The sequence below is a fragment of the Myotis daubentonii genome, chromosome 17 (assembly GCF_963259705.1).
Source record: "Myotis daubentonii chromosome 17, mMyoDau2.1, whole genome shotgun sequence".
Lineage (NCBI taxonomy): Eukaryota > Metazoa > Chordata > Mammalia > Chiroptera > Vespertilionidae > Myotis > Myotis daubentonii.
In genome coordinates this window covers 38,612,034-38,639,365 of record NC_081856.1, presented here as the reverse complement: position 1 = coordinate 38,639,365, position 27,332 = coordinate 38,612,034, and the positions used below count along the sequence as shown (strand labels likewise).

General features: G+C 39.0%; 1 protein-coding gene across 8 annotated transcripts in view; it reads left to right on the top strand.

The window, feature by feature from the left end:
* Positions 1-27,332, top strand: part of OXR1 (oxidation resistance 1) — a 338,860-nt gene that overhangs the window by 131,203 nt on the left and 180,325 nt on the right. For 7 of the 8 annotated variants that reach the window (XR_009449529.1, XM_059671919.1, XM_059671926.1 and 4 more), the window contains one exon: positions 22,430-22,641. The exons of the other annotated variant lie outside the window; for it this stretch is intronic. Coding sequence is in view for 6 of the 7 variants with exons in the window: in XM_059671919.1 (XP_059527902.1) it covers positions 22,430-22,641 (212 nt within the window). In the remaining variant the exon portion in view is untranslated. The remainder of the gene's footprint in view (positions 1-22,429; positions 22,642-27,332) is intronic. 8 annotated transcript variants of the gene reach the window in all.

Below are 27,332 nucleotides of genomic sequence, written 5' to 3'. Positions count from 1 at the left end.
GGTTTACATTTCCAACAGCAGTGATATGGGCACTGCTGGGAAAGTTGGAAAGCCACATGCAGAAGAATGAAACTAGACTACAGTTTGTCCCCATGTACAAAAATCAATTCAAAATGGATCAAAGACCTAAATAGAAACTCTGAAACAATACATCACATAAAAGAAAACATAAGAACTAAACTTATGGACCTTGGTTTTAGAAAAGAATTTATGAATTTGACCCCAAAGGCAAGGGAAGTCAAGGCAAAAATAAATGCATGGGACTATATCAAACTCAAAAGTCCTGCACAGCAAAAGAAACCACCAACAAAACTAAAAGACAGCCAACCAAATGGGAGAAGGTATTTGCAAAAGCAACAGCTCTGACAAGGGGTTGATATCCAAAATATATAAAGAACCCATACAACTCAACACCAAACAAACTATCCAATTAAAAAATGAGCAGAGGACCTGAACAGACAGATAGGACCAATGAAAAAAATGCTCAACTTCACTAGCTATTGGGGAAATGCAAATCAAAACTACAATGAGGTACCATCTCACACCTGTTAGAATGGCTATTACCAACAAGACAGGTAATATAACAAGTGCTGGAGAGTTTGTAGAGAAAAGGAACCCTATGTTCAACTTCTTCATTGGCATTTCTGCATTGAACATTTATTTTTCCACCTCTATTTCAATAATTACCCTTTTATCTATGCTTCAGTTTTTGTCTTGAACTTGGGGAAAACGCATTGCTTTTCTGAGTGATTGCAAGTGCAATACAAGACCTTGGATAAACTATTTAAAAGTCTAATAACATCCCATGAAGAATGAATCTCAGTCAGCAAAAACATTATCATGGTGGAAACATTTCTGCATTTTCTCAACGTCATCATTTATTTTGTCACCCTAAAGCCAATTAATATATTAGAAAATCAATGAAATCTACTAGCTTTTATTGTTCATAAATTTATAATAATAGATACAGAGGAAGAGCTGCCTCAAACTGATTGTCAAGCTGCAGCAGGAAGGCCAGGGAGGGTTGGGGGGCAGGAGGGAGGGGGGTAAGAGATCAACCGAAGGACGTGTATGCATGCATATAAGCATAACCAATGGACATAAGACACTGGGGGGTAGGGGAGGCCAGGGGATTGTCAAGGGCGGGGGAAAAAAAGGACACATATGTAATACCCTTTGTAATACTTTAAACAATAAAACAAAATAAAAAATTAAAAAAGAAAGAAATCTACTAGCTTTAATTTTCTGCCGACTTTAATTCCTGTGGCAACAGTTAACAGAAAGATTTGCTGGATAGAGCACTCCACCAAGAGTTGGAAAACCTAGTTCTGACACTTGCAAATTTTGTGATCTTGGGTAATGCACTCTGCTCTCTGAACCATATTTCCCCTTATGTGATTAAGAGACCTAGAAATGGCCATCCCACCTTATCTTGAGGATCAAATGTGATAACATATAAAAGTACATTTAAATTATTAATTTTTTAAAATAGTAATAAGCACAACCACTTACCTTTCTTACAATAATAATATCTAACATTTAAAAATCTTTGTTATTTACACTTTTTCTGTTTTTGTTGTTGTTGCTGCTGCTGCTGCTTCTATGTTATTGATGAGATCTGAAACTCAAAGGGTTTAAAATGATTTGTCAATACCAGTATATGGGAGACCCGAAAGTCACCTCCACTCTCCTGCCTCCAAGTTCTGTGCTCTTTCTACTCCACTCCACAGAATCCCCGTTCTCCTAAGCCCGTGTTTTATCCACTTTAAAGAAACAAACTACTGCAGCAAGTCCGGGAGACTGACAGGAAATATGCTTGGAGAGAGGTTGGTTGTCAGCCTTAATAAGGCTAGATCCTCTTTACTTAAGTGAATCTTCCATGTGGCCTTCAACTACAGCAGTTTCCTAAGTGGAGATGAGGAGGGACTTCATGGTGTGGGGGATTTATTGAATCCATTCTCAATGTAATATGTAAACATTCTTTTTTTCTTCTAGTTAACGTAGGTATTCATCTTAGGCAGTCTTTTCAGCACTTTTAATAATTGCCCTTCTTCCTAATAAGGAGCCTTCTCAGACCTTTTTCCAAATCTCTCCTTCCAATAGAATTTTAATACCACAGATATGCTATATATTTATTTGTGGATGTGGTTTTTTGTGGGTTTTTTTTGGCCCTTTGGAGGTACCGAACCATTATGTTAAGATTTTTTTTTTGCATTCTACAAACTAATTTTGTATGAGAGTGAGTATGTGTGATGGTAATCTACTTCTGCTTCGAGAAGTGGCATAGAGGCTGAGAGCATAGTAAGGCAGTCCGTCTGTCTTGGTTCAAATCCTAGTTCAGCCACTTACAAACTGTGTGTACTTAATTTATCTTTGTTTCAACAAGCCTGTCAGGAAAGTAGGAATCATAAGATTAGCAGCAGCATTGCGTTGTCCATGTGAAGTACTTAGGGCAATACTGGCACATAGTAAAAACTCAATAAATGTTTTATTGTTATATTTTTGAGTGCTGAATTAGGTTCAGAAAAACCTGAGCTCTATGTTAGGCACTAGGGATAAAATAATAAGAAAAAAGATAGAAGTCCTTGCCCTCATAGAGTGTACATTAGACAGAAGGAAGTGGACAGATAAACAAGATAGCTGAATGAAATACATAGTATGTTAAGTATTTTTTAATACTAAGAATAAAAATAAATTAGAAATGGAGGTAGGAAATGTTGGGTGGGATTAAATTGAATCTTCATAGGATTAGCCTGGAATATATTGTAGGAATAGGAAGGGAGTATTAATATTATTGGTTTGAAAAATGGATTATACCACATTGAGCCAATTATTTGTGGGTATTGGGTGGTAAGGAAGAAGAACTTTCAATCACTATTCTTTTAACGAAAATAATTTATATACAGCCATATTATAATTTGATCATGCTCTTGATTTTTCTTTGGAAGTTAAAAATGTAACTTAGAAATTACATCATTACCTTTTATTTTGTTGCTTTCAAGTCATTTATTTTGCATTCTTATAAAATTGATAAGAATGTCATTTGCATCTGATTTAATTTGTATTAATTGATTTCTCTCCCAAAGGAAACACACTTTTATACTAAGTATAAAAGAATAGATGTAGCCGAAACCGGTTTGGCTCAGTGGATAGAGCATCGGCCTGCGGACTGAGGGGTCCCAGGTTCGATTCCGGTCAAGGGCATGTACCTGGGTTGCGGGCACATCCCCAGTGGGAGATGTGCAGGAGGCGGCTGATCGATGTTTCTCTCCCATCGATGTTTCTAACTCTCTATCTCTCTCCCTTCCTCTCTGTGAAAAATCAATAAAATATATATATTAAAAAAAAGAATAGATGTAGATATCATAGAGTAACGAAGATGGCCTGAAACCCTGTCACCGAAGTCATCTACAGTTTGCTTCAAATAATTCAGTTAGACTTGATTAAGCTACAACACAGATTTCCTGAGTCACATTCTACATTGCTCCAATGAGGACGGTTCTTCAAGGGCCTTGCATAAATAAGGCGGACTGCCAAGCTAGTGATTCTGATTTTAAATGAGAGCTTTTTGAGTTGTTTTTGAAATTTGCTCTAAAGGCATTTCTGAAAGGTAAACTCCAAAAATATGTTAGGCAATAATAGCATCAGTTGGGGTACATTCCAGCTGCTTAGAGAGGGATCGGATGTAGATGTAGAAGGCAACTACATTTTGAGAGGTTTCCCCTGTGCCCTCCATCCAGCTTCCCCTCAGGTTAACTTCTTACATGACCATAGCTCAATTATTGAAATCTAGAAGTGGGCTATTAACTAATCTATAAACCCTATTAGAATTCCATCAGGTTTTCCACTACTGTGTATTTCTTCCTTCTGGTTCAGGATTTAATCCAGGACCCCACATTGCATTTCATTGTTATGTCTCTGTTGTACTCCCCAATCTGTGCCAGTCTTTTCCTATCTCCATGACCTTGCCGCTTTTGAAGAATAATGGTCAATTATTTTGTAGAATATTTGAATAATGTTTCTTTATGATTGGATTTGGGGACATGCAGGAAAATACTCTGTTGAATATGTAAGCTAGAATGCATTTGTTAAAAAGAAAGTAGTACTATGTCATATAAAAACATAAATAATCTTAAAGACCATGTTTTGAACAGTATCGGGCTGGTATTTTATCCTAATTTAAATCTACTAAGGCTTTCCCATTAAAAAAGGGGGGGGGAGTTAGTAAATCAAATATTTTTTTATAATATGCAATAAAAATATACTGGTAGTTGCCTTGGGAAATACAAAGACATCCGAGACACAATCTCTTAACTCATTTGCAGTCAGATTAAGGTGACAACATACAGAACGTTTGTTCCTTATTTGACTGAATTAGTTCACTATTAAAATATATATGCACAAAAGATTAAATGAAAAGCATGTTAAAATCACATATTACAGGATTACTCTCATTAATATTAAATCATTGAATCAATTAAGTTTCTTTTTAATGGCAAAAAAGAAAGTTTTTGATTCGTTTAGATTGACAAGCCCAAATCTGAGGAATCAAGACTTCAAAGTGTCATCAGGACTTGGTTCCTTTCCATCTCCTGTCAATACCTCTTGTTTTGTTGACGTTAGTCTTGGTCCTTATGTTTTAGCAAAATGGCAGCCGTAACCTCTGCCTATTTTCTTGGGTTTTAGGGACAATGGGAAAGAATTAATTTCCCAGAAACAATAGTATATATCTTTCTGTATCTTGTTTAGTCTAAGTCACATTCCCATTCCAGAACTAATAGCTGTGACCAGAGAAAAGCAATTCAAGGATTGGCTTAGGCCTGGATCACATGACTGAGGGGGGTGAGAGATTGTTCCTCAGAGGGAAATAGGGAAGCAGTTATGGAAAGGAGAGTAAGTGAATGCTGATTGGTAAATTGAACAGTTATTTGCTATAACCCTCAAAATACCAATTAGTTTACATGTAAAGGGGTAAATGCTCTTCAAAATATGAGACAAATGTATTGATCCAGTAAAGACTATAACTACGTGGCTTAGGTCATGGCAGGGATTCATACGACTATATCACGTGAAGCTATCACTCCTGTCCCTTCATGGAGATGTTGTTTCTTCTAAAGTTAAAATCTACCTTTGTCATCTCAATGTCAGTGCCCAGTGACTATATTCCTCAGGATTTTCTCACTGTCAAGCCAGAGTAGTCAGTAGTCTCACTCCATATGGTCTTCTGGTCTGGGCTACAAAGGCCCAAATTTTCTAAGCTGTTCTTAACTTTGTACTGTGAGGATTTAGTTTGGTTGAGTTGTTTTTCTTAACAATAGGTCATGCTGCAAACTGCCTAACCAGGTCAGGCATTGTGGTTTTTCTGTCATTCTTTTTTTTTTTTTTTTTTTAGCATTACCCAAATTATACATCCCTAATATACCCTATAGAATCTGCTATTTCATCACTCATCTTTGGTTGACTTTGTTATGAAATCATTGACAGGGAAGGTTATAAATATGCCATTCAGAAAAGGAGAGAAAGCTCTCTGAATGAGTTAGTGTGTTCTTGTTTGGAAGCTCCTGTTAGATAAAATGTCCACTCAAGTTATCTTCCAGTTCTAAAACAGGAAGGAAAGTAATGTCACAGCACAAATAAGCTGTTATAACAACTGGGCACCTGGTCAAAGCCTCTGGATGATGGTGATTAATTAAAGGTCAAAGAATATCACTGCATCCTAATGGTAGTCATCCCACAACATCAGCCTTTCTCCCAGAGCCTTTGAAAACACCACTTGAAAGGACTATTAAAAATATGTGTTTTATTCAGGCAGCAAATGCCCTCATTAGGCATCACAGGGTTTCTTTGGGAATATAAAGCAAATGTTAGGGTTCTGAGTACTAGATTGTAGGTTTAAAAGAAAACCAAATGTAACCTTTTGTTAAGTAAAATAATAAACTCGTAAGATAACTATACAGGCTTTCTTGTAACACAAAGTGTGTGTCTATTTTCTAGAAGGCTCTGAAAAGAGCTATGTGATATGACCACAAATATATGGGGGGAGGGCACTTTAATAAATTAGAATTTAACAGTTTAATTTCTAGAGGAAAGTGCAGAGATTTCTAAGGAGGATTTGTTTCTGTTTTTCAGGGGATAAACTTGAGTAGTATACAAATAATTTTATTAAAATACTATAAAAGTCTACTACAATCCTTTTAAAACAACTGCCTATCAAATTGTTCCTATACATTTAACATCTGGGGTTTCATCAGAGAGAGAAGTTTCAGTCTTGCCTATTTGATACTCTTTAAAGTAGATCAGATGAGGAGGCTCCATTTTCTTTTACATTCTGCTTGTGCCTTTTTTATTTTTTTGGCCTCTGACATATAAGCCTGACAACAGTCCATGGAAGGCAAAAAGGCTGTCCAGTTTGAAAGCAAAAGTTTGATTACTTAGCTGTACTATGCTATGATGAATCAAGTGAGAAAAACTTATCTGTTATAGTATTTCATCTGAATTTCAAACTGATGTTCCCTTAGGACTGACAACATTATGGACTGTGTAATCTAAAGCGCTTTTCTAATTTACCTGTCAAATTGGCACCCCCCTGTGACAGGGGGGTCATTATTATTATTGGTCTTGGAAGGGATGAGCTTTTCAGCACCTGGTTATGGACAGCAGAATACTGGTGGGTGTGTCCATTTCAGAGACTAGGAAAGTTGATGGTACTGTAAAGAGGTGAATGTAAGAGAGATGTCTGACCAAGGGACAAAGGTGTAATGGCCACTGAAATGAGAACGTATCTTCAGACGGAAAAACAAAGTAGGCAACTCCATAGACTATAACAGAAGTTATTATAGGGTAATTTACTACGGGAAGAAACAGATGACCCTGCCATTCTGCCCAGACTATCCTCTGCTACAGGTTCCTGTTATTGTACTCGTTTTGTAGTATAACTCAGGTGCTCATGATGGACAAGACAAAGGGCAAAAGATGCAGTAGTGTGGGGGTGATCCCTCCGTGGTCTTGTGATAGATGATTGCTTTATAATTGATAGTATCACCAGTTGGATATTTATCTGAGTTGTCATGCCATTCCGGCCTTTATTAACAAAAGTATTGATGACATTTTAAGGAGCACAGATAATCATCAACTAGAAGGCTTTGCTATGCTGGAGAAGGACAATGAGGTTGGTCAAAAGTCACAGCATGAAACTTAAAAATGAAATGAAATCCGGGACACCGAGATGGAGTTGGTTTTGTTCACATCTGCCTCCATACAACAAATGCCCTTCTTAGATTTCAGGGGTTTGGAGCATGAATTCTGAAGACTGATTACCTAAAGTTACTATACCAGCTCCAGCAATAGCAAACTATGTCAGGGGTAGACAGACTACATATAGCTGGTCTTTTAAATCTGATTTCGGATAGATTGTTTCAATTCATACTTGCAAAGTATAATAAAAGAGCAATAAAAATATCTCATGGTTGAATTCTCTTATCTGAACATAGGAGAGCACTTGGGAGGAAAAGCATATATATATATATATATATATATATTTTAAAGATGAAGTGCAGTAATTGGTTGGGAAGGATTGTTTTGTTTAGAGATAAACAAACCAGTAAACCCAGAAAAAGAGAAAATATTTTAGGATAGAGGTGGGTGACTTAGCAGGAGAAGTTAGTGGAAGGTCCCTGATGCCTTTGAGCTCCTTAATAGTGAAATTTAACATAATCTTTATGAGTAATTCTAAATAGAATTTGATTATAGGAAAGAATTCTTATGTAATTTCTCCGACTGCTTACTTTTCATTATAAATCCATTTTAACTTTCAGCAGTAAGGAAGAGTTTTCCTGCAAATGAAAGTTAAAAGTTAGACTAGGTTCCTAAGAAAAGGTGGGGGAGGTGTATGTTGTATGTGAATGTATACTTGTGTGTACACTTCCAAAGTAGTAAATCAGCTGTAACTGCATTTGAATAATCTATGACAGTTTCTTAAGTTCTTAATTCCTTCCCAGTCCTGTACTTTTGACAGTTTCTAGATATGCTTCATTGAATACCATAGCAATTTAAAAACCATCCCCTCAAAAGAGAAGAAAAGGGGTTACTTTTCTCTAGATTGATCACTTTCCAACTCCATCCTTAGTATCACGCTACATTTTTAAAAAATAAATAGTATCAATAATTAGTTTTTGTATGCCCTGCATAGTGCTGTTAGTATCTGTCTTATATTGTCCATTCCTCAAGGCCTGTGTGTGTTTTAATAATTTTTGGTAATTGATGCCAACCATATGCCGCTGATAATTATGCATGCTATCATGTTACTGTGCCTAATGGAATCATCAATCAAAATCTTTTATTCCCCTCTCATGGACACACTCTATGCAGTGTCTCATTTACCTAATGAGTTTCATTGCCCTCTACAGTATCACTTTAGATTTGCTCATCACATTTTCTCAACTGCTAATAGGAAGCAATTACTTAAACTAAATTCACTTATAGGGCTGCAACATTACATAATTCCAGGGTGGGCACTGCTGCACATTGCCCACCTGGGATTGTGCAGTGCACAACCTGCCTGGCCATATAGCAGCCCTGTACTACCTTCACTACACAAACATAGAGGGACTCAATTTGGGGTTCCTGTGTTTACTATTTAGAGATGGCCAATTAAGTTACATAAATCAGCTTTTGCAAAAAGGGCCAGGATTTAGTTTATATGAGTCTGTTGTTGTCAATTTAATTAGTATTCACACCTGCTTTATTCTGTAGAAATTCAAAGTTATTCCTGAACTGCAAATAGCACCTGAGAATACAAAATCTTATACTTGAGAATTTACTCACAAAAGATTGCATTTTAAACTTGATTTAAAGAACAAATTTAAGAAACATGACCAGCAATGTAAACAGTTTTGGCATATTTGCAGTGCAGTGTTTTCAGTTGTGAAGTTGGCTGGTTATGTAGGCAGGAGGTGTAGGAGTTGTGATGTCAGTGTATTACCAGCATTTTGCCATTTCTTGACTTCTCTGTATTTGTAACAACTGTAGTGGCAATGCCTTAAATTTCTGAAATGCTCCATGCCACCACAGTAGTTCCAAAAGAACTAATTATGATTTTTTCATTAATTCTCAAGCTATGTGCGATAAGCAATTGAGAAGGGATGGGGAAAACATGAAGAAAAAGAGGAAAAACTGTGAAAGATCATCAGATCTCTTGCTTTTCTGCATAGGTTCTTCAGCATATTCTTTAAATGATCTTGCTTCTAAACTTCAAAGCTATGTTAGCCATTTTACTTTCTGTATTTTTGTCATTTCAATTTAGTAAAAGTCTGATGTATGTCGGTTTTACTTTAATTAGGCTTATAGGCAAAAATCACTGCTATGAGTATAATAATGCCTTTTTTTCTTAGAATGCTTTCTTTTGTGCTATCGATATACTTCGATGGTTTGAGTGGATATTCGCTGAGAATCAACTATAGAGATATTTCATCCCAGACCTTTCAAGTGATAGTATTGCTTAATTCCCTCCTGTTTCTGTCTTGCTCCCTGAGCTAGATAGTGAGTGCTTGGAATGTGTGTGTGGTGCTCCTATAAGCCCTCAGTAAACACTAGCGATGTAGCACAGAAAACGTGCCCTGCCGTGGAGGATGGGTCTAGCTTTGTGTGTTCCCTCTGATAGTCACTGGCTATGTACACCCAGTCCCTTAAGCCTTCTGAGCTAACAGAAATACAAAATCCCTGCTTTGCCTATTTTACAAGGGGTTATGTGGATTAAATTATGTAATGTCTGTGAAGAAATGTAGACCAATCAAGTGCGATATGAATCTAAAAAGGAATGATTGAATACTTTTGTAATTAAATTACGGTGACAGTTACTGTTTTAAAGCTTCCTTGTAACATGGAACAGACTGAAGAATCTCAGAAGGAAGGGGGAAGGGAGGGTGGGAACAGATTAAGAGAGTCAGAAGAGTAGTCCTCGCTTATTCTCAGTTTCGCTCTCCATGGTTTCTGTGACTTGTGGTCAACGGTGATCTGCAGATATTAAATGGAAAGATCCTGGTTTAAACCACTTACAAGTTTTAAATTGTGCATAGTTCTGAATGGAGTGGTGGAATCTCACGTCCTCTGCTCCATCCCAGCCAGCAGGTGAATCCTCCCTTTGTCCAGGGTCTCCATGCTCCTACCCGTTACTCACTCGGTAACCGTCTTTGTTATCAGATCGACTGTTGCAGTATTGCTGTGCTTGTGTTCCAGTCACCCTTATTTTACTTCTTAATAATAGCCCCAAAGCACAAGAGAAGTGATGCTCTCTATTGGATTTGCCAAAAGGAAACCATAAAGTGAATGTGTGTGTGTGTGTGTGTGTATACACGTAATATATATAGGGTTTGGTACGATTTGCTATTTCAGGCATCCACTGGAGTATAGTAAGTATCCCCCAAGGATAAGGGGGGGATAAGGGACAGCGCCTTGAACTGTACCTTAGAAGAGAATCACCAGCTATTTGGTGAACAAGATAAGTAACCTTGTTAGGCAAATAGCACAGAGATGGTTGGTTATCAGCATTGTACAGATGAGAATGATGAGGGCCAGGTGAAGGGTCTTACATCAGATTTTATCCCTAGTAACGGCAGAGTGTCATCCGGAACACTGGTCTGCAAAGAAGCCCAGAACAGTGCTGTGCTGACATCATCAGGTTTGTGAGAGAAAGCAACTAGATGTGTTCATGAGACTTCAGGGCCGCCCTTCCATGGCTTTTGTACCAGGTTCTTCAGCATATCCCCAGGGGAAGTCAAGCCTTTAAGTCAAACCTTTAAGTGCCTGATGGGACACAGGGCACTGGTGGTTCAAATATGAATAAGATCGTCCCCGACCTCAAGTAGCTTATGGCATACAGACTAAAGGCAATCATTTGTCATTTACTTCGCATAGAGCATGAGTTCAAGAAATAGTACTTTCATTCCTGCCACAGTAGAATTAAGTGGTTGAACTCGGGTTCCCTACAGAATGAAAAGTCCTCCAATTAAATATAGATTGCTACTTTTTTCCATCATCAAATTTTATTTCTTAGTCTTGAATGATGAGTTCTGTTGGAATTTCTACCAGCCCTTAATGAGTTTAGAAGTGAACATATATGTGGACATATTTTTTCACAGCCCTTTTTTTCCTGGCTTTGTTAATGTGTGATGTTTTGCTTCTCTGCACTTAGTCTCCACCTGATTTTCCTTCTAATGTAATTTACCACCTGCAGAAGTACCGGGCCTGGAACATGCAGGAGTCAAATGCCTGTAAGCACAATGCCAGCTTATCAACGTGTGTTTAAAAGGGTGTACTACCCCAAGCCTATTTCTTAGACCATGTGTGCAACCATAATTTTCAGTTTTCAAAATCGATTCAGGTCATAGATCAGGGAACAGCTCTCTTTTCACACAATTGTTATGAATATTGTGGTTTTCTAACCAAAGAGATATAACAGTAATTTTTTGAAGAAGATTTGAGACATGTGACTGAGCCAAATTAAGAATGAAAGATGGAGAAAATAAACATAACCTCCTGCCCTGTAAGTCTTCTGAATAAAGACATGTGTGAAGTCTATGTGGAGGGATCATTCATTCATTCATTCATTCGTGTACTAAATATTTTTGGTGTCCACATAATGTGCAAGGCACTGTGTTAGGTGCACAAAGGATGTGTGCTTTCAACTGCACCAGAGTGAACAGTGAAGTAAGAGAGACAGAGAAAAGTAAACATAAACAAATATACATTAGACTTTCTGATGAATACCATGAAAAACAGATGAGCAGAATAACCTGGGGTTGAGTGGGGGTAAAGTGCAGGAGATAAGAAACAACCTACTTAGTATCTTGAGGGATGGTTTCTCTGAGAAGACTTAAAAAAATAACCCAGCAACTCAGAGCGTTCCAGTGGGAGGGAATAGCTCTGCAAAGGATCTGAAGAGGCAAAGAGCTGGACATGTTTGAGAGCCTTGAAGGATACCAAGGCGACGAGAGCATGAGCAAGAAGAGTAGCTCAAGATGAAGCAGGGTCATATGGACCATGGGAAGAAGTTCAGAAATTCATTTGACCACAGTAGAAAGCCATTCAAGTCTTTGAAGTGACAAAACAACCTATCACCTGTGCTTAAAAGTGCTTGCTGGGACTGCATTGGTGAATGGTTTAGCAGGAAGAAGAGGTAGCCAAAGAGAAAAGCTTAACTTGGGAGATTAATCTGAGGCTTTGACAATAATCCGTAGGTGTCTACCTGGGGAGTTGGTGAAAATATGGAGGGAAGTGGAGAGATTCAGTATATAATTTGAAAGCAGAATAGAGAGAATTTGTTGACAAATTAGAAGTAGAGAAAGTTGCCAAGGAAGGAATCAAGTGTAATGTACAAGTCTCTGGCTGGAGTGGCTGTGTGGTTGGTAGTGCCATTTACAGAGATAGAGAAGACAGGAAAAGGGGGAGGGGTGAGTGTAGGAATCAAGAATTTATTTATGGATGTGTTACGTTTAAGATGTGCCATAGGTAACGGATAGTACCAAGTAACTAGTTATGTATTTCAGGTTGCTGTACTAGGGAGTTTTGGTGAGGTATACATATGGGCCCTGACCAGGAATCAAATCAAAATCGGTGAACGCTTGGTGCACCTGCCAATGCTCAACCAACTGAGCCACACCCTTCTTTTGCGTGGAAAATAGAAACGACCTTCCTTTATGAAGGAGTTAGAAGAGAGCTTTGCTTCTCAGTGTCTGTGTCTACCCAAGGAAGAGCACTGATGTGTCAGACACTGGAAAGGACTGGATGTAGGCCCAGTGTGCTCTGCATTCTCTCCTGGGAACCGGATGCCCATGGGTGTTCTCTGAACCAGGACCCGACTTCTCCAAGCTGTCAGCTTGTCATGGGGTCCCTGACTCCTGCATCTGTCCCTCAGTTGGTTCAGGATTTACCGTCAGTAGTGCATTAACACTCCAAGTGCAGAGAGAGGATGCAATTGGATTCAGAGAACATGTGAAGAGGTTGGCTTTAACAAAAGGAGGGCCATATTTTCTTCTGTACCAGGAGTAAGAAATCTTAAAGTAATGGGGAAAGATAAATGTAGTTTATAGAGTTACCATTGGAATATGACAGTGATTTCTTTCATGTAACTTTAAATATTATATAAGATGTTTATCTGAAAAAGTCTAAAGTCCAACTTCATTGTCCTGGGGGCACTACTTAGCCCTCATATGTTAAACCATTATCGTCTGAATAGAAGAAAACTAGAACAGACTCCCCAGTGATTCTCAGAGTGGGGGAGAGGACATGGCATGCCCTATCTAGGGTAGCTAATCAGGTTCTAAATAGAGTCATTTTCAAAAATATCCTTTTCAATCAATAATATAGTCAATAATGCAACCTAACTTTAAAAACAACAAAATATGATTTTCATTTCTAAACCTTTAGGTTGCCCACCGGATTTTTTAATATTCATCAATAGGATGATTTAGTTTATAAGAGGCAAAGAAGTAATGAATTAACCAGAGTGATGTTTCCATTAAATTTCTGAATTAATGTGTATATAAGAGATACATATTTTTATCTTGATTAAGTTTGGACTTGCCTTATATTGTGCATAAGCAAATCTATATTTTAATCAGCTAGTCCATATGCTTTATACAGAGAGTTTGTAATAGGCCCTGTAAAATATAGAAAAATCCTTTAATCAGCAATGTTGGATATAATCCTAAAGTCTTAAAATAGTCTTCTTTTTTTCTGATTCCTTCTTCCTAAAATGAATAAACAGAATGCAATCCTTGTGGCAATAGAATGTTGCAAATCATTTCATAAAAGGTAATAAAATTAAATTTCATCACTGTGAGTTATTGCAAAAGACGGTTTAACATTTACAAGAATTTGACTTCCAAATCCTTCAAGGCCTAATCTTTGATTTGCATAATGGGTTTCTACTTTCAGGATTTTCCAGTTGAAAGGCTTTGAAGTAAGTTCCAAGGCAAAAACTGAAATAAATTGGAAATTCATATAATTTCAAAGTTAATACATGCACTATAGTGGTATAATTGGAAAGTACATGGAAGGGGAAATCTCGTAACAATTTTAGTACTATTTGACTTAATGTTTTGAAACTTTATAGTAGAAAGATAATATGCAAAAATCTTAATGACTATTCAAAAAATGTAAGTAGAACTTTGTAATCAAAACTTGTTTCATCATTAGATTGCTTAAAAGAATAGATCCTGAACTTGAACCTAAATATTTGCTGTTTTCACTCCTCCATGCCAACATTGAAACTTTTTTGCATAAGGATTCCAATTTATTAAAGCTACAGTGTTTCTGTAGAAATTATAAAACTAGATTTTATATACTAGATGGGGTGCTGTCTGATTCTTGAATTATTGAATAAAGCCAATTAGGTATTTAAAAAATGAAATTACAAAGCTGGATATAGTGAATAAAGTGAAATATTTATCATAGTATTGATACAGAATAAACTATGTCCTTTGTCCAAGCTCAAAAACACGTTCCCATCATGGGGTGGGATGAAGTCTATGTTATGTGAATGTATTAAATTGATCATCAGATCAGCTACCAACTATCCAAAGTCTTACTCTCTTAAATTACTTTCATGGATTTTTATATATAACTTCCTTGCATTTTTGTATTATTTCTAGTGGCTTTTCCCCATGCTGAAGCCATTCATTTATTCATTCAACAATTTATACAATAAGTGCCTACTACATGCCAAGAACTATGCTAAGTCCTAGGAGTAATATGATGAATGAACAGAATTTCTGTGAATGTAGGAATTTAGTCGATCTGGGGTTAAGGACACCTAATAGAACAGTGATGGCGAACCTTTTGAGCTCGGCGTGCCAGCATTTTGAAAAACCCTAACTTAACTCTGGTGCCGTGTCACATATAGACATTTTTTGATATTTGCAACCATAGTAAAACAAAGACTTATATTTTTGATATTTATTTTATATATTTAAATGCCATTTAACAAAGAAAAATCAGCCAAAAAAATGAGTTCGCATGTCACCTCTGACATGGGTGTCATAGGTTCGCCATCACTGTAATAGATGAAACTTCTCTCTTGCCTCTTTCCTTTGGACTGGTATAGGCATCAACACTAATAAAAGAGAAAAATGGTAATTGGCGTACGACGATACCCTTTTCATTGGCTAATCAGGGCTATATGCAAATTAACTGCCAACTAAGATTGGCAGTTAACTGTCAACAAGATGGCGGTTAATTTGCATATGTAGGCACAATGCAGGGAGGCGAAAGGGAAAGCAGGAAGAAGCCCCCTGCCACTGACAGTGATCAGAAACCCAGGGGGGAGCTAAGAGCTGGGGGGCAGGGCAAAGGCGGCCCTGGGGCCTCCTTTGCCCTGCCCCCCAGCCATGATCGGAGAATCAGTCGCCTTTGCCGCCCTGGCCAGTGATAGCAGGAAGTAGGGGTGGAGCCAGCGATGGGAGCTGGGCACGGTCGAAGCTGGCAGTCCCAGGAGCTAGGGGCCCCTTGCCTGGGCCTAAAACGAAGCCCACGATTGCGGGGCCGCTGCAGCTGTGGGTCCCCGCTGCCCGGGCCGGACGCCTCAGCCAGAGGCATCCTGCAGGGGCAGGGGTGGAGCCCGCGCAATCGCGGCGCCCCCCGCTGCCACTGCAGGTCCCCGCTGCCCGGGCCGGACGCCTAGGCCAGAGGCGTCAGGCCTGGGTAAGGGGCCAATCCTGCGATTGGAGGGTGATGGGGGTCAACGCCTGAGGGCTCCCAGTATGTGAGAGGGGGCAGGCTGGGCTGAGGGACACTCCCCCCCACACACACACACACCCAGTGCACGAATTTCGTGCACCGGGCCCCTAGTATATATATAATGACCAAACAAGCGGTTGACCAGTCATTATGATGTGCACTAACCACTTGGGGGCAGATGCTCAACGCAGGAGCTGCCCCCTGGTGGTCAGTGCTCTCCCACAGCCAACTTCCTGCGGCCTCTCCCCCGAGTCAGCCCCCCATCAGCCCTGATGGGGAAGCCAGCCAGCCAACCTCCTGCGGCCCCTGCCCCTGGTTGGCCAACCTCCTGTGGTCCCTACCCTCTGCTGGCCAGCCCCCTGATAGGCCCTGATGGGGGGCTGGCTTTCCAACCTCCCAATAGGCCTCGATTGCCGGCCAGGCCGAGGGACCCCAACCGTTTACGAATTCGTGCGCCGGGTCTCTAGTAGGAATATAAAGCAGCTGACAGACTTCAAGAACTTGGATATCTTTTTTCATAAAAGTGCAGTAAGAATTGCTAACATTTTATGTGAGGGTTCATGAAACGCTGGAGAGGAAGATTGGTTTTTAATTTTCAGTACTTTTAGAATAAAATTAGGTATAATAGCAATGAATGCATGTATGCTTCCAAACAAGCCATGGTATGTTCATTGGCCTTGCTCTTGACAGAGCTGAATTCAATTGCATTTAACAAGAGAATCTCTAGCAAATCATTCCTACATATCATTGCACCTATGGCTTCCTTCATTCTTGAATTTCCTGATTTCTGAACTCCCAAATTAGAAAAACATAAATTTCTTAGCATGAATACAGGGCTAGAAACATACCTTATTATAATAAGGTATCTAGTTTGGGTGTCCCATTAATTATTCCAAAATCAGTTTGTACTCCCAAAGGATACTTCTGTTGAAACATTTTGCATTGGTTTGGAATTGTAAGTTGTTTAATTCCTGATTCCTCATTAATTGTATTTTCTGTCTCAGCCCTTGTGTTCAGGGACACAAAGAACAGTGTGCCCCCAGCATTTACAGCAGTCTGTAATTGGCATATTCTATATCCCAAAGGATTGTTTTCTTGTTTTAATGCATTGGTTTTCAATCTGTTATTTCTTCTGGTTGTACTTCTGAATGTGCTTGTTTTTTTGCTGATTTTGTGGTTTTTTTTTTTTTTTTAGCTGCTGATTTGTAGTCAGACTGTACAAGAGGGGTAACAAAAGCCCTTAATTTTGCCATGTGAAAATTTTTTAGGCATTTTCTGTCAAAAAGCTCTTTTTGAGTGACTTGAGATTTTCGCAGCAGCCGCAGTATCCAACTTGAAATAGCTGCATTCTCAGCAGCTTTACTGATTAAAAAATATCCTTACATGAGCTCTTTCAGGAAGCCAGGAGACAGCTTTGTTCACAGTAATGAGTTGTGCAAACCACAGATGGTCTTCTTGCTGGAAATTTCTGGAAAGGACCACAAGTTTTGGGTCTGTGGGGCACAGCCATTCACATGCATCCATGTATCTATGTGTAACATACATTTGTGTAAATAGACAACAAATGAATGGGCAGAGGATGACTTTATATAGCTACTGCTTGTACTGTAGATCTCTGTGGCATTTTATAACGTGCTTTCTCATAAGTTAAGCTATTTTATGCTCACAACAACTCTCTCGGGTAAAGTAGGCAGACAGTACCATTGTGGATTGAGACCTAGACAGTCCAGGTCCTTGTCCAAAGCCACATGGCTAGTATCAGAGCTGAAATTCATCTCCTAACTCCTAAGTGTGGCATTTTAGACAAAATGTCCTAGTTGGATTCAAGCTTCCCTGATTTTAGCCCTGTCACTTTCTCTAAACCTCAGTTGACACCGCAATAAGTAGGCTATATGATACCTACCTCGTAGGTTTGTAGTGATCAGTAAATGAAATAATGTCTAAATAGCATGTGGCCTATATGCTGTATTTTATAAAAGCTCAATGGCTGTTCATGTTTCCTTGTGTTTTTGTTTAAAGCAAAAACGTATATAATATTTATCACATACCAAGTATCCTAAGTGTTTATAAATATTAACTTAATTCTCATGACCATTTTGTGACATAGGTATTATAAATATCTCCATTTTACATATGAGAAAACAGGGGCAATGAGAGGTTAAGAAAATTGACCTAGGTTACACAGCTAGTAAATACCAGATGAGGGATTCTGGCCACCATGTCTGCAGTCTCAACCACTCTGCAATTATTCCCAAGGTACATAGTCAAATATATGAAGATGTGGCTTTTACATGTTCATGTTATACCACCTTAAATTCCTATGATCTCTAGGGAAAATTAGCAATATACTATGGTCTGTATTTTAGTATATATAAAATGTATTATTGATTTTCTCAACTGGTGCCCATAACCCACTGTACTCTACTAAGTGGATAGTAGAAGGTTCATTTTATCCAGATAGTGACAGAACTCAGGAAAATGTAGTTATCATGCAGGTATAATTTGAAGTCCACATGATGGGAGAGGTAATTCCAGTTGAGAACTCAAAGTACTTGAAAATATTTTTTCATTTTTTAAAAATATATTTTATTGAGTTTTTACAGAGAGGAAGGAAGAAGGATAGAGAGTTAGAAACATTGATGAGAGAGAAACATCGATCAGCTGCCTCCTGCACACCCCCCACTGGGGATGTGCCTGCAACCAAGGTACATGCCCTTGACCAGAATTGAAACTGGGACCCTCTATCCACTGAGCCAAACCGGTTAGGGCTGAAAATATTTTTTCTTATACAAATAAGTTATATCAGGAATTAGTTTAGGCTTACAGTAGAGTTTTATCATGCAGCGTTTAGACAAAATGATAAAACTATTAAAGATGCAGAGCCTGGTAGACAAAGAATAATGAAAAGTGTTGCTTGGTTATGACTTGAATGGAAGACGATAAATTGGTGGTGATAGTTCGAAGGTGAAAACCCCACAATGTGAGAGGCAAATGGAAGGTAAAAACCAAGAGCATGACCAGTAATAAATGATAGGTAGTAATACAGAGCTGAAAGTAAAGAAGCTTAGAGAACGCTTCTTCACGGTGGAAGCTATTGCAATAGAGATCGACCCAGATCTTTGAGAGGAGCCGTCTGTTGTGGGCAATGGAAAGCCATATTTAGTCACTTGTTGGCACAAGCCCTGGGCTTTGGGATGCCCATTAACTCATTTAAGCCAAAGGATTTTTTTTATCCCTCTCAAACAACAATGTGGAAAATGAGTGGAAGATTTCTAGTGAAGCAGAAATAAGTTATACACACATATAATCTAGAAAATTTAGCTGATTGCTGTGAGAGTAGTTCTGTTTACGCTGGTTGATATAGGAAGTTTTCTGCCTCTTCTTTTTTTCTAGAGTTTCTGTGATTTCAGATTTTATCATTGGCCTACAGGGCTTCTCCTGCTCCCTGGAGAACTAGCTGAAATTGGCATGAATACTGTTTTTACAGAGTAAGTTAGTAAAAATCCCTCCACATTTCCTTTAGAATTCTTGTCTTTACTTCCTCATGGCTCCCTGGTCTCAACCTCTGCTTATGAGATTGCAGTTTTAAGTCAGCCGCACACTGATTTTTCAAAAATGTATATACCCAAGTGAAGTATCGATGAATGCACTTGTTTTACAAAAGATTTGGGGACTCTCACAGTAGAAATACTACCTTGCACACAACTTAAAGGACTCGCATTTAGTCTGCCCCATATTATTTTATACTCCTTCCCCCTAATCCACACTGAAATAGGTGAAACTTCCTACAAAATGCAGTCTCAATATGATCTAAAATAGCACAGCAGGGAAGGATCCCGAGAGGCTGGCACAGTTTCCTCAGCACCCTTGAAGATTTGAAGAAGAAAATTATGTCCTCCCCTTACATCCTCTGAGAAAGAGATTGGAACTTGCATGTATCTTATCGACAGCATCCTGTGTAGGTGGTATACTAGGCACTTTTCCATAGGAGGTCTTCTTGATCCTCAGAACGTTCGAGTATGTTTTCTCCCCATTTTATAGATGAGGCAACTGAGTCTCAAAAAATGTGCCCAACATTCTTACCAACATTGGAGTGCATCTGGGGAAGGGAAAGAATCTGCTGAAAAGGAGAAACAAGAAAAGGCAGAAATTATTCACCACCAGACAGTCTGCCTATCGGAGTCATGAGAAGAGGGGAAGGCTCCTCTAACTCCCGTTGTTCATACATCCAAGACCTCAGCACTCAGTGTCCTTTGGAAATCCAAAGCACGTTAAGCAAAGATCCTTTTTGTGCCTCTGCAGAGATTATTTTAGTCTCTATTTGTAATGTCGCATTTATTATCAATGGGTATTTTCTCTCTTGTACACCTACATATTCCATTATGCTATATTTACATTTCTTTTACACATTTAATTAAGACGTTGTTAAAAATTTGGAAAGGATTCTCCTTTCATGGAATTTGGAAATTGAAGGTAGCATTTAGCAGGTTTCTCTGTCAACCCTAGTAGTCATTTTTAGAATCTTTAAAGGAGGAATTCAGTTACCCACACAGTTCCGCTTTCTAAGAACATGTGAGTGGAAGTCTTTTCTTAAGCAAGTCAGCAAACCTGTTAGCAGTGTTCAAGCCTCCAGCAGCTACAATGAGAACATGATACCCTTCAAGACTTGATTGGGGAAGGGCAAAAAGAAGAGGGGGAAAGTGGAGGGCATTTCTGCCCGCCTTTGGCCTTTGGAGGCCACAGCCATGTCCTTTGCTCATTCTAAAGAGGTTGGGAAAAGGGCTGTGGAATCCTACAGTAGGTACTCTTTGTGCATCTGGCTTTTGCCCAGCATTATTTTTTTATGAAAACCATCCATGTTGTTGCAAGTGGTTATAGTTCATTCATTTCCATTGCTGTATAAAATTTCATTTTATAAATATTATCACAGTTTACTCACCTATTTCTACTGTGAGTAGACATTTGTACTCCGTATTATAAGTGGGCATTCTTAACTTTGTGTTGGGTGAACATACTCATATTTGTGTACGATATATCTTAGGAATAGAATAGTTGGGTCAAAAGATACATGCCTTTGCCCAGCTGGTGTAACCCAGTGGTTGAGTTGACCTATGAACCAGGAGATCAGGGTTCAATTTCCAGTCAGGGTACATGCCTGGGTTGCTAGCTTAATCCCCAGTGCGGGGCATGCAGGAGGCAGCTGATCAGTGATTCTCTGTCGTCATTAATGTTTCTATCTCTCCCTCTCCTTTCCCCCCTGAAATCAATATATATAAAGATACATGCCTTCAGCTGAGCAGATATTGCCAGACAGTTGTCTAAAGGGGTCAACCCAGTTTACACCCCCCCCAGCATTGTCGAAGAATTCTAATTGCTCCTCATCACCGCACTTGCTACCATGTCTTTTACGTTTTAGCCATCCTGGGGTGTGTTATGAGGACAATACAGTCTTACTTTATGTTTCTTATGGATAACACTGTTGAACACTTTTTAATGTATGTTGGCTGTTTGGATAAAGCAAGTCATTGTTTATAAGTATTAAGTAGGTAATATGTGGATATGGCAGAAATCACATAGGTCATAATGAATTAGGCACAATTTAGTAAACATTACTTTCATTAATGGATCCTTTACTATTGATACACTCTATTCCTTGAACAAGGCTTTTGCTGTGGTAAATTCCATTGATGGGAAGCTCATTGAATGTTAATTATGAAAAACCCCTCTGTGGAGAGGTGCGAGGCTGCCAAGGTTCATGTCAGAGGAAGCTCCCACAGGAGGCCACGTTGAAGCTGTGTCTAGCAGGTTCAAGCAGAAAATGAAAGTTAATGTACTTTATATCCAGAAAGTAGAACACCTGGGGGTATGAGGATGTATGAAACTTTTAGAAAATTGCAAATGTCCAGGTGTGACTACAATAGTTGATAAAGAAAACAGCCAACTTGTCTTGTGTAGGGCAAACAGACTTGAGAAATATCAAGGGCCAAGAATATTCTGGGCTCAGGGTTCAACTACATTACAAATACCGTTGTGTAGCTTGAAGTATGTGAATTTAGCTCCTATCAGTTACCAATGATTTTTACCCCAAGGGAAACAAACATTCTCATGCCTGAGTGGGGAAAATGTTTTATGGATAGCTTTTTGCTTTCCAAGTTAGGTCTGATGTCAGCTCTTTAGACTGGAAAAGTGAGTAATACTTTTATTGTCACTGAGAGTGTCTGTAGGAGCCATGTGAACTCTATAATTTTTACAGCTTAGATTCCATAGCAAAGCACTGGCAGCCTCTAGCTACCCAGGTAATCCTTTCCTTTTCCTTTGCTGGGATGCAATTATTTATTTCTAACTAGTGCTTGACTGTAGCATTAAAAAAATACTCCTTTCAGAACCAAAAGCAATAGCCAAGTGCATTATCTTTGATACCGTATTTTAGTTTGCTATTATTGGAAAAACAGAAGTCCCTTATCACCTTACATTTTAATATATTTTAGTGAAACTTTCCAAAAATGGTTAACCAGAAGAAGATTTATTTTTCCCAACTGGTTTCAAAAAAATATTTGGAGAATTTAAAACCCTGTCGGGAAGGTCTATAATTTCTGAATAAACTTGGTTCTATTTCAGGGCCAAGCATAACTCAGTTGTTGAAAATATTTTATCCCCCGAGTCAGTCCTCACAGCCTGTGGTATTCTCTGTCTGTAGGTTGAAGAAAAAGTCCCAGTCGGTGGATATTACTGCTCCAGGGTTCAACCCTTTGGCCGGTGCAGGAAAGCAAATGCCACAAGTCAGTAAGCCCCCTGCACCCAAGACACCCATCATTGAAGAAGAACAGAACACAGCCAACACAGCCAACACAGCCAATACCCCGAAGCATCCCTCCCGCAGGAGTGAGCTGAAGAGGTTCTACACGATTGGTGAGCTGCAGCTGTTTCACGCACTCGAATACATGAGGTCTATGTAGACAGCACTGTGAATGCGCGGGTCGGCCGTGGAATGCTCCCTTCTTTATGTGATGTGCATGTCTTTCTGATGGTTTATGCGGACATTTCCTGATATGGTCTGAACGTGGAGATGGAAAAATACTGAAAACCTTCCGTAATGTTAAATAAGAGGGCAAGCTGGAGGGCCTTCTATATTTGGCCTCAGGGGAGTAAATTATATACATACAGTTTCCCAGTGTTTAAGCTGAGGTGCTACCATTTGCATTTATGCCATTCTTCAGCCAACACCATTTTTGGGTTTTAATCTTTGCTTTTTTTCCCTCCAGGCTCTTGAGTCTTTGACCCTATTCTGTCAGGATGTCAGCCTGTAACTAATAAAGCCACTAAGAAAGTAGAAAGTTGTCACATTCTCAGAGAGAACAAACAACATTGTAGGTCTGTATGGAGCTTGCACGTGACTTCACCGGGAGAGTCTGAATCACACCAGAGCCCATGTGGGAAAGGGTCTGTGGAAAGGGTGTTGCGGGTCAATGTCCCTGCTCTCCCAGGTAGAATAATATCCTGTCATTTTGAACTTTAGTATTTAATTGGAATGTTGTAGGTAATCAATCTAAAGGAGTTGAATTATCAGTTTTTATGTACCAATATTTGTCCATCGTGTCTTTATCCTTCCTTTTTAAGTAACAAAAGCAATTTTCAGTGTCTTTGGTCTGTTTGAGACAAAAGTTGCTAAATATACCATGTACGGTAGAGGGTGATGCATAGAGGAGATGAATCTACTGAGGAAGAGGAAGGGTGCTTTGGCCTCACATGTTATTTCATGTTGCAGAGATTTGGTCATATCCAAAAGCCTCAGTAGCAGAGACTGTGTTTTAATGAGTTTATGACAGTTAAAGAGATCATGTTGTATTTGGTGTCCGCCACCCCTACAGCCCCAACATGGGATATTTGAAGTTTTTTCTCAGATCTTTTAGTGTCCCTATTTAGAAGTGATCATTAGGAGATCAGATTTCTAATTCTGATTCACACACCAATTTTCTGTGTGATTTCAAGTCATTTTCCTGTGTCTTTGGGTTAAATTACTTCCCTTCAAGCTTGAAGAGATGCCTCCATGTGGGTCTAGTAGGATTTTCCCTTTCCATTATTTGCGTACCCACTCTTTCTCCGTCTACTCTCAGGCTTCCTCTTTCCAGAGTAAGGTATATTTTTCATAGGCAATGAGCATGATGCCTTTAGGGATGTCAATAGCCAACTAACAAGAACTGATAAAAGACAGTATAGGCAGGTGCATATTTCCATTTGTAAAACTTATGATAGCAGATCTGTACCAATCATCTGGAAAAGCCCATAAAGTATATATAACTGCCTCGCTCCATTTTTCAGTGTCTTCTCCTCCCACCCTTCAATGTGTCCACTACCTCCTATTGCTTTTCTGATTTATTTTTTTATGTTTTATTTTTTGCTTTTCTGATTTATTAACTGGCTAAGAAGACTCAGTATTTTGTATTCGGAATATAGCTTATCGTACAAATTCAGTATTCTCTAAAGATGAGAAAAGGAGAAAGACTGTGCAGGTTGGCCACAGGAAATAGAGAACGGTGCCTAGAAAATAGAAGTCTAAGTGGTGAATTTGGATTGCAGAAAGGGCCATGACTTATTTTAAATAGCTCCACCACTGGTGAATTGTTAATGATTGGATTTGAAACAGTTTGACGCATAGTCTATGTCAACGGCATGTCTATTATGTTAAATTTGGCATCTACATTGTGGACTTCACTGTGTTTATGTAACCCTTCTACTAACTTGGATCTGGACACATTTTTAAGGCTGAAATGTTCGCAGCCTTTTGAAAGATCTTTCCCCCGTTTTGAAAGACCATTTCACAAAACAAGTCTATTTCAGTCTCCATTAGTAAAAGTATGATTTGTAATGAACAGTAACAATTAAAATTACCATTATTGGCAATTCTATATACCTGGCACTATCTTCTATCTATACCACTCTTCTATCTCAATTCACTCTCAAAACAACTCTGAGAGATAGGTGTTATACTCTTTACTTTTATAGATGAGAGATAAAACCTTAGAGAGATTAAAGATGAAGACATGAGCCAGAGATAGCAGACTCTATACATGAAATTAACCTACTTTTATGACATTTTAGAGTCAGCCTTCTGTGTCAGTCAGCAGGATACCATCCCCCTCTGCACAGAGGTAAGCCAGAGGGGTTTCTGTGGCAATATAGTGGGGTAATGTTTTACTGAAATTCCCAGAAATTTTCACTTAAGGAAACCATGCCAACTAACCCATCCTCCTGCCAATATGCCCTTTTATTGAAAGATAACTTGGTGTCTCAATTTATGGTGCCCACAACTGAAAAAACCTGGAGCCCTCTTGTGGCCAAATAGAGTATTACATTTAAATTTAGCAATGAAGTGTAGTACTACTAGTATATTTAGGTGAAATACTATATTTCAATTAAAGCAATGATTCTGGGGATTTACATTTTTTCAAATAAAAACTAATGAAATAGAAAGTTTTGGGGTTATTTACTGGATGATAGGTCATGGTAGCTTTTCTAGAAATTTTTCTTTTTTTTCTTTTTTTAATTTCAACTTTTATGTTTCCTGAACCTACGTATAGGATCCGTTTCCTGTGAGAGAATTCTAGGAAAGAGAAATTATAGCTTCCTTGTATAGATAATATATTCTGGTTCTTAATTGTTTTTCACAACGGACAAAAAGCCAATACAACAGCAAAAAATAGCACAACATAAAGTCATTACTTTTTATGAGAATAGCCCATTCTACAAGCAGTATAATAAAATTTCATTGATTTTAGTAAGTAGGTGGAACGCTATTCTCTATTTGTGTGAAATATACGAATCTTCAGGTAAATGGAAAGGAGAGGAATCACTATACCAGGACTGTGGCAAAGGAAAGCACTTTTCTACCCTGCTCTGTCACTGACTGTGTAATCCTGCAAGTTATTGACCGACATTTGACCTTACTTTTCTCCTGTGCACAGTGAAAGATTCAGACCAAACAGTGTCTTTCTGCATAGTTTTTTTTCTCTTACTCTCTTTTTATTATCATAACTGACCATGTGAATGTGTAAGTTTTCAATTGCTGTGAAACAAATTACCACAAACTTCGCTGTTTAAAACCACCCCCATTTTTCAGCTCACGGTGGTTTTGTAAGTCAGCAATCCACATACGGATTCGGTCTAGGTTATCTGCTCAGGGTACCAGGAGGCTGAAATAAGGTGTCAGTTGAGCTGAGTTCCCATCTAGAGGATCCCCTAGGGCAGCGGTTCTCAACCTTCCTAATGCTGTGACCCTTTAATACAGTTCCTCATGTTGTGGTGACCCCCAATTTCATTGTTACCAATTGAACATAAAGCATAGTGATTAATCACAAAAACAATATGTAATTATACTATCTAACAATAGACAAACATGGTAATTGACCTTACCTTCGCTACGCCTCCCATGGGCTAATCAGCAAGATATGCAAATTAACAAAGATGGCAGTTAATTTGCATATGTAGGCGCAAAGCAGCGGAGCGAAGGCTTGAAGGCGGCTCTGGCTGGAGCGAAGGCCTGGGTCCCAGGTGCCGGAGGAAAACCGGTGCCGGCAGCCAGGGGAAGGGAAGGCCTATTGCACGAATCTTTTCGTGCAACAGGCCTCTAGTGTAATTATATATGTGTTTTCTGATGGTCTTAGGCGACCCACAGGTTGAGAACCACTGCCCTACAGAAACATAGGCATCTGAGGTCTTTCTTCTTGTTGGCAGAATTTGATTGTGGACCCGAGAGCTCCTTTTCCTTGCTGGTTGTCAGCTGGGGCCACTCGCAGTCTTCAGAGGCCACTCTCTTTCCTGCCCATGTGGCCTCCTCCATCCTCAAGCCAGTAGCTGTGTCCCTGGAATCTCTGACTTACTCTCCCGGGGCTGGCCCAGGAAATCTCTGCTATTAAGAGGTTTGAGCTGTAAGTAGCTCAGGGCCACCCAGATAATCTGTCTGTTTTAAAGTCAACAGAACCTAATCGTGGGAGTGATGTCCATTCATGTTCCCGGGGTTGCACAGGTGTGTACATCAGAGGGCTGGGCATCTGGGGACTGACTTCGAGTCCTGGCCAACACACTGACATATTTTTACACCCCGTACCCACTCTATGCACACTCAACTACCAGCACAGCTCAAACAGAATTTCCTTAAAACATTTTCCTTACCATCTGTTCTGATCATTTTTATTCTATCCTATTTCATTTCATTTCATTTTATTAATCCGCCCTGGAAGATATGTCTTTTATTTATTTTAGAGGAGAGGAAAGGAGGGAGGAAGGAAAGAGGGATGGGGAAAGAGAGAGAGAGGAACATTGATCAGCTGCCTTTCGTATGACCCCAGCTGGAGATGGGGCCCACAACCTGATATGTGTCCTGACCCAGAATCAAACCCATAACTCTTCAGTGTATGAATGACACTCCAACCAACTGCATCACACTGGCCAAATGCAGTCTCAACTCACTAAATTGATTGCATGGTCCATTAATGAGTTGAACCTATAGTTTGAAAAACCCCTGGACTAGATATTTGAAGTCCTTCAGTTACTTAAAATTCTATTATTTAAAAAAACAAAAGTATTTCCCTGGCATTTAGTAC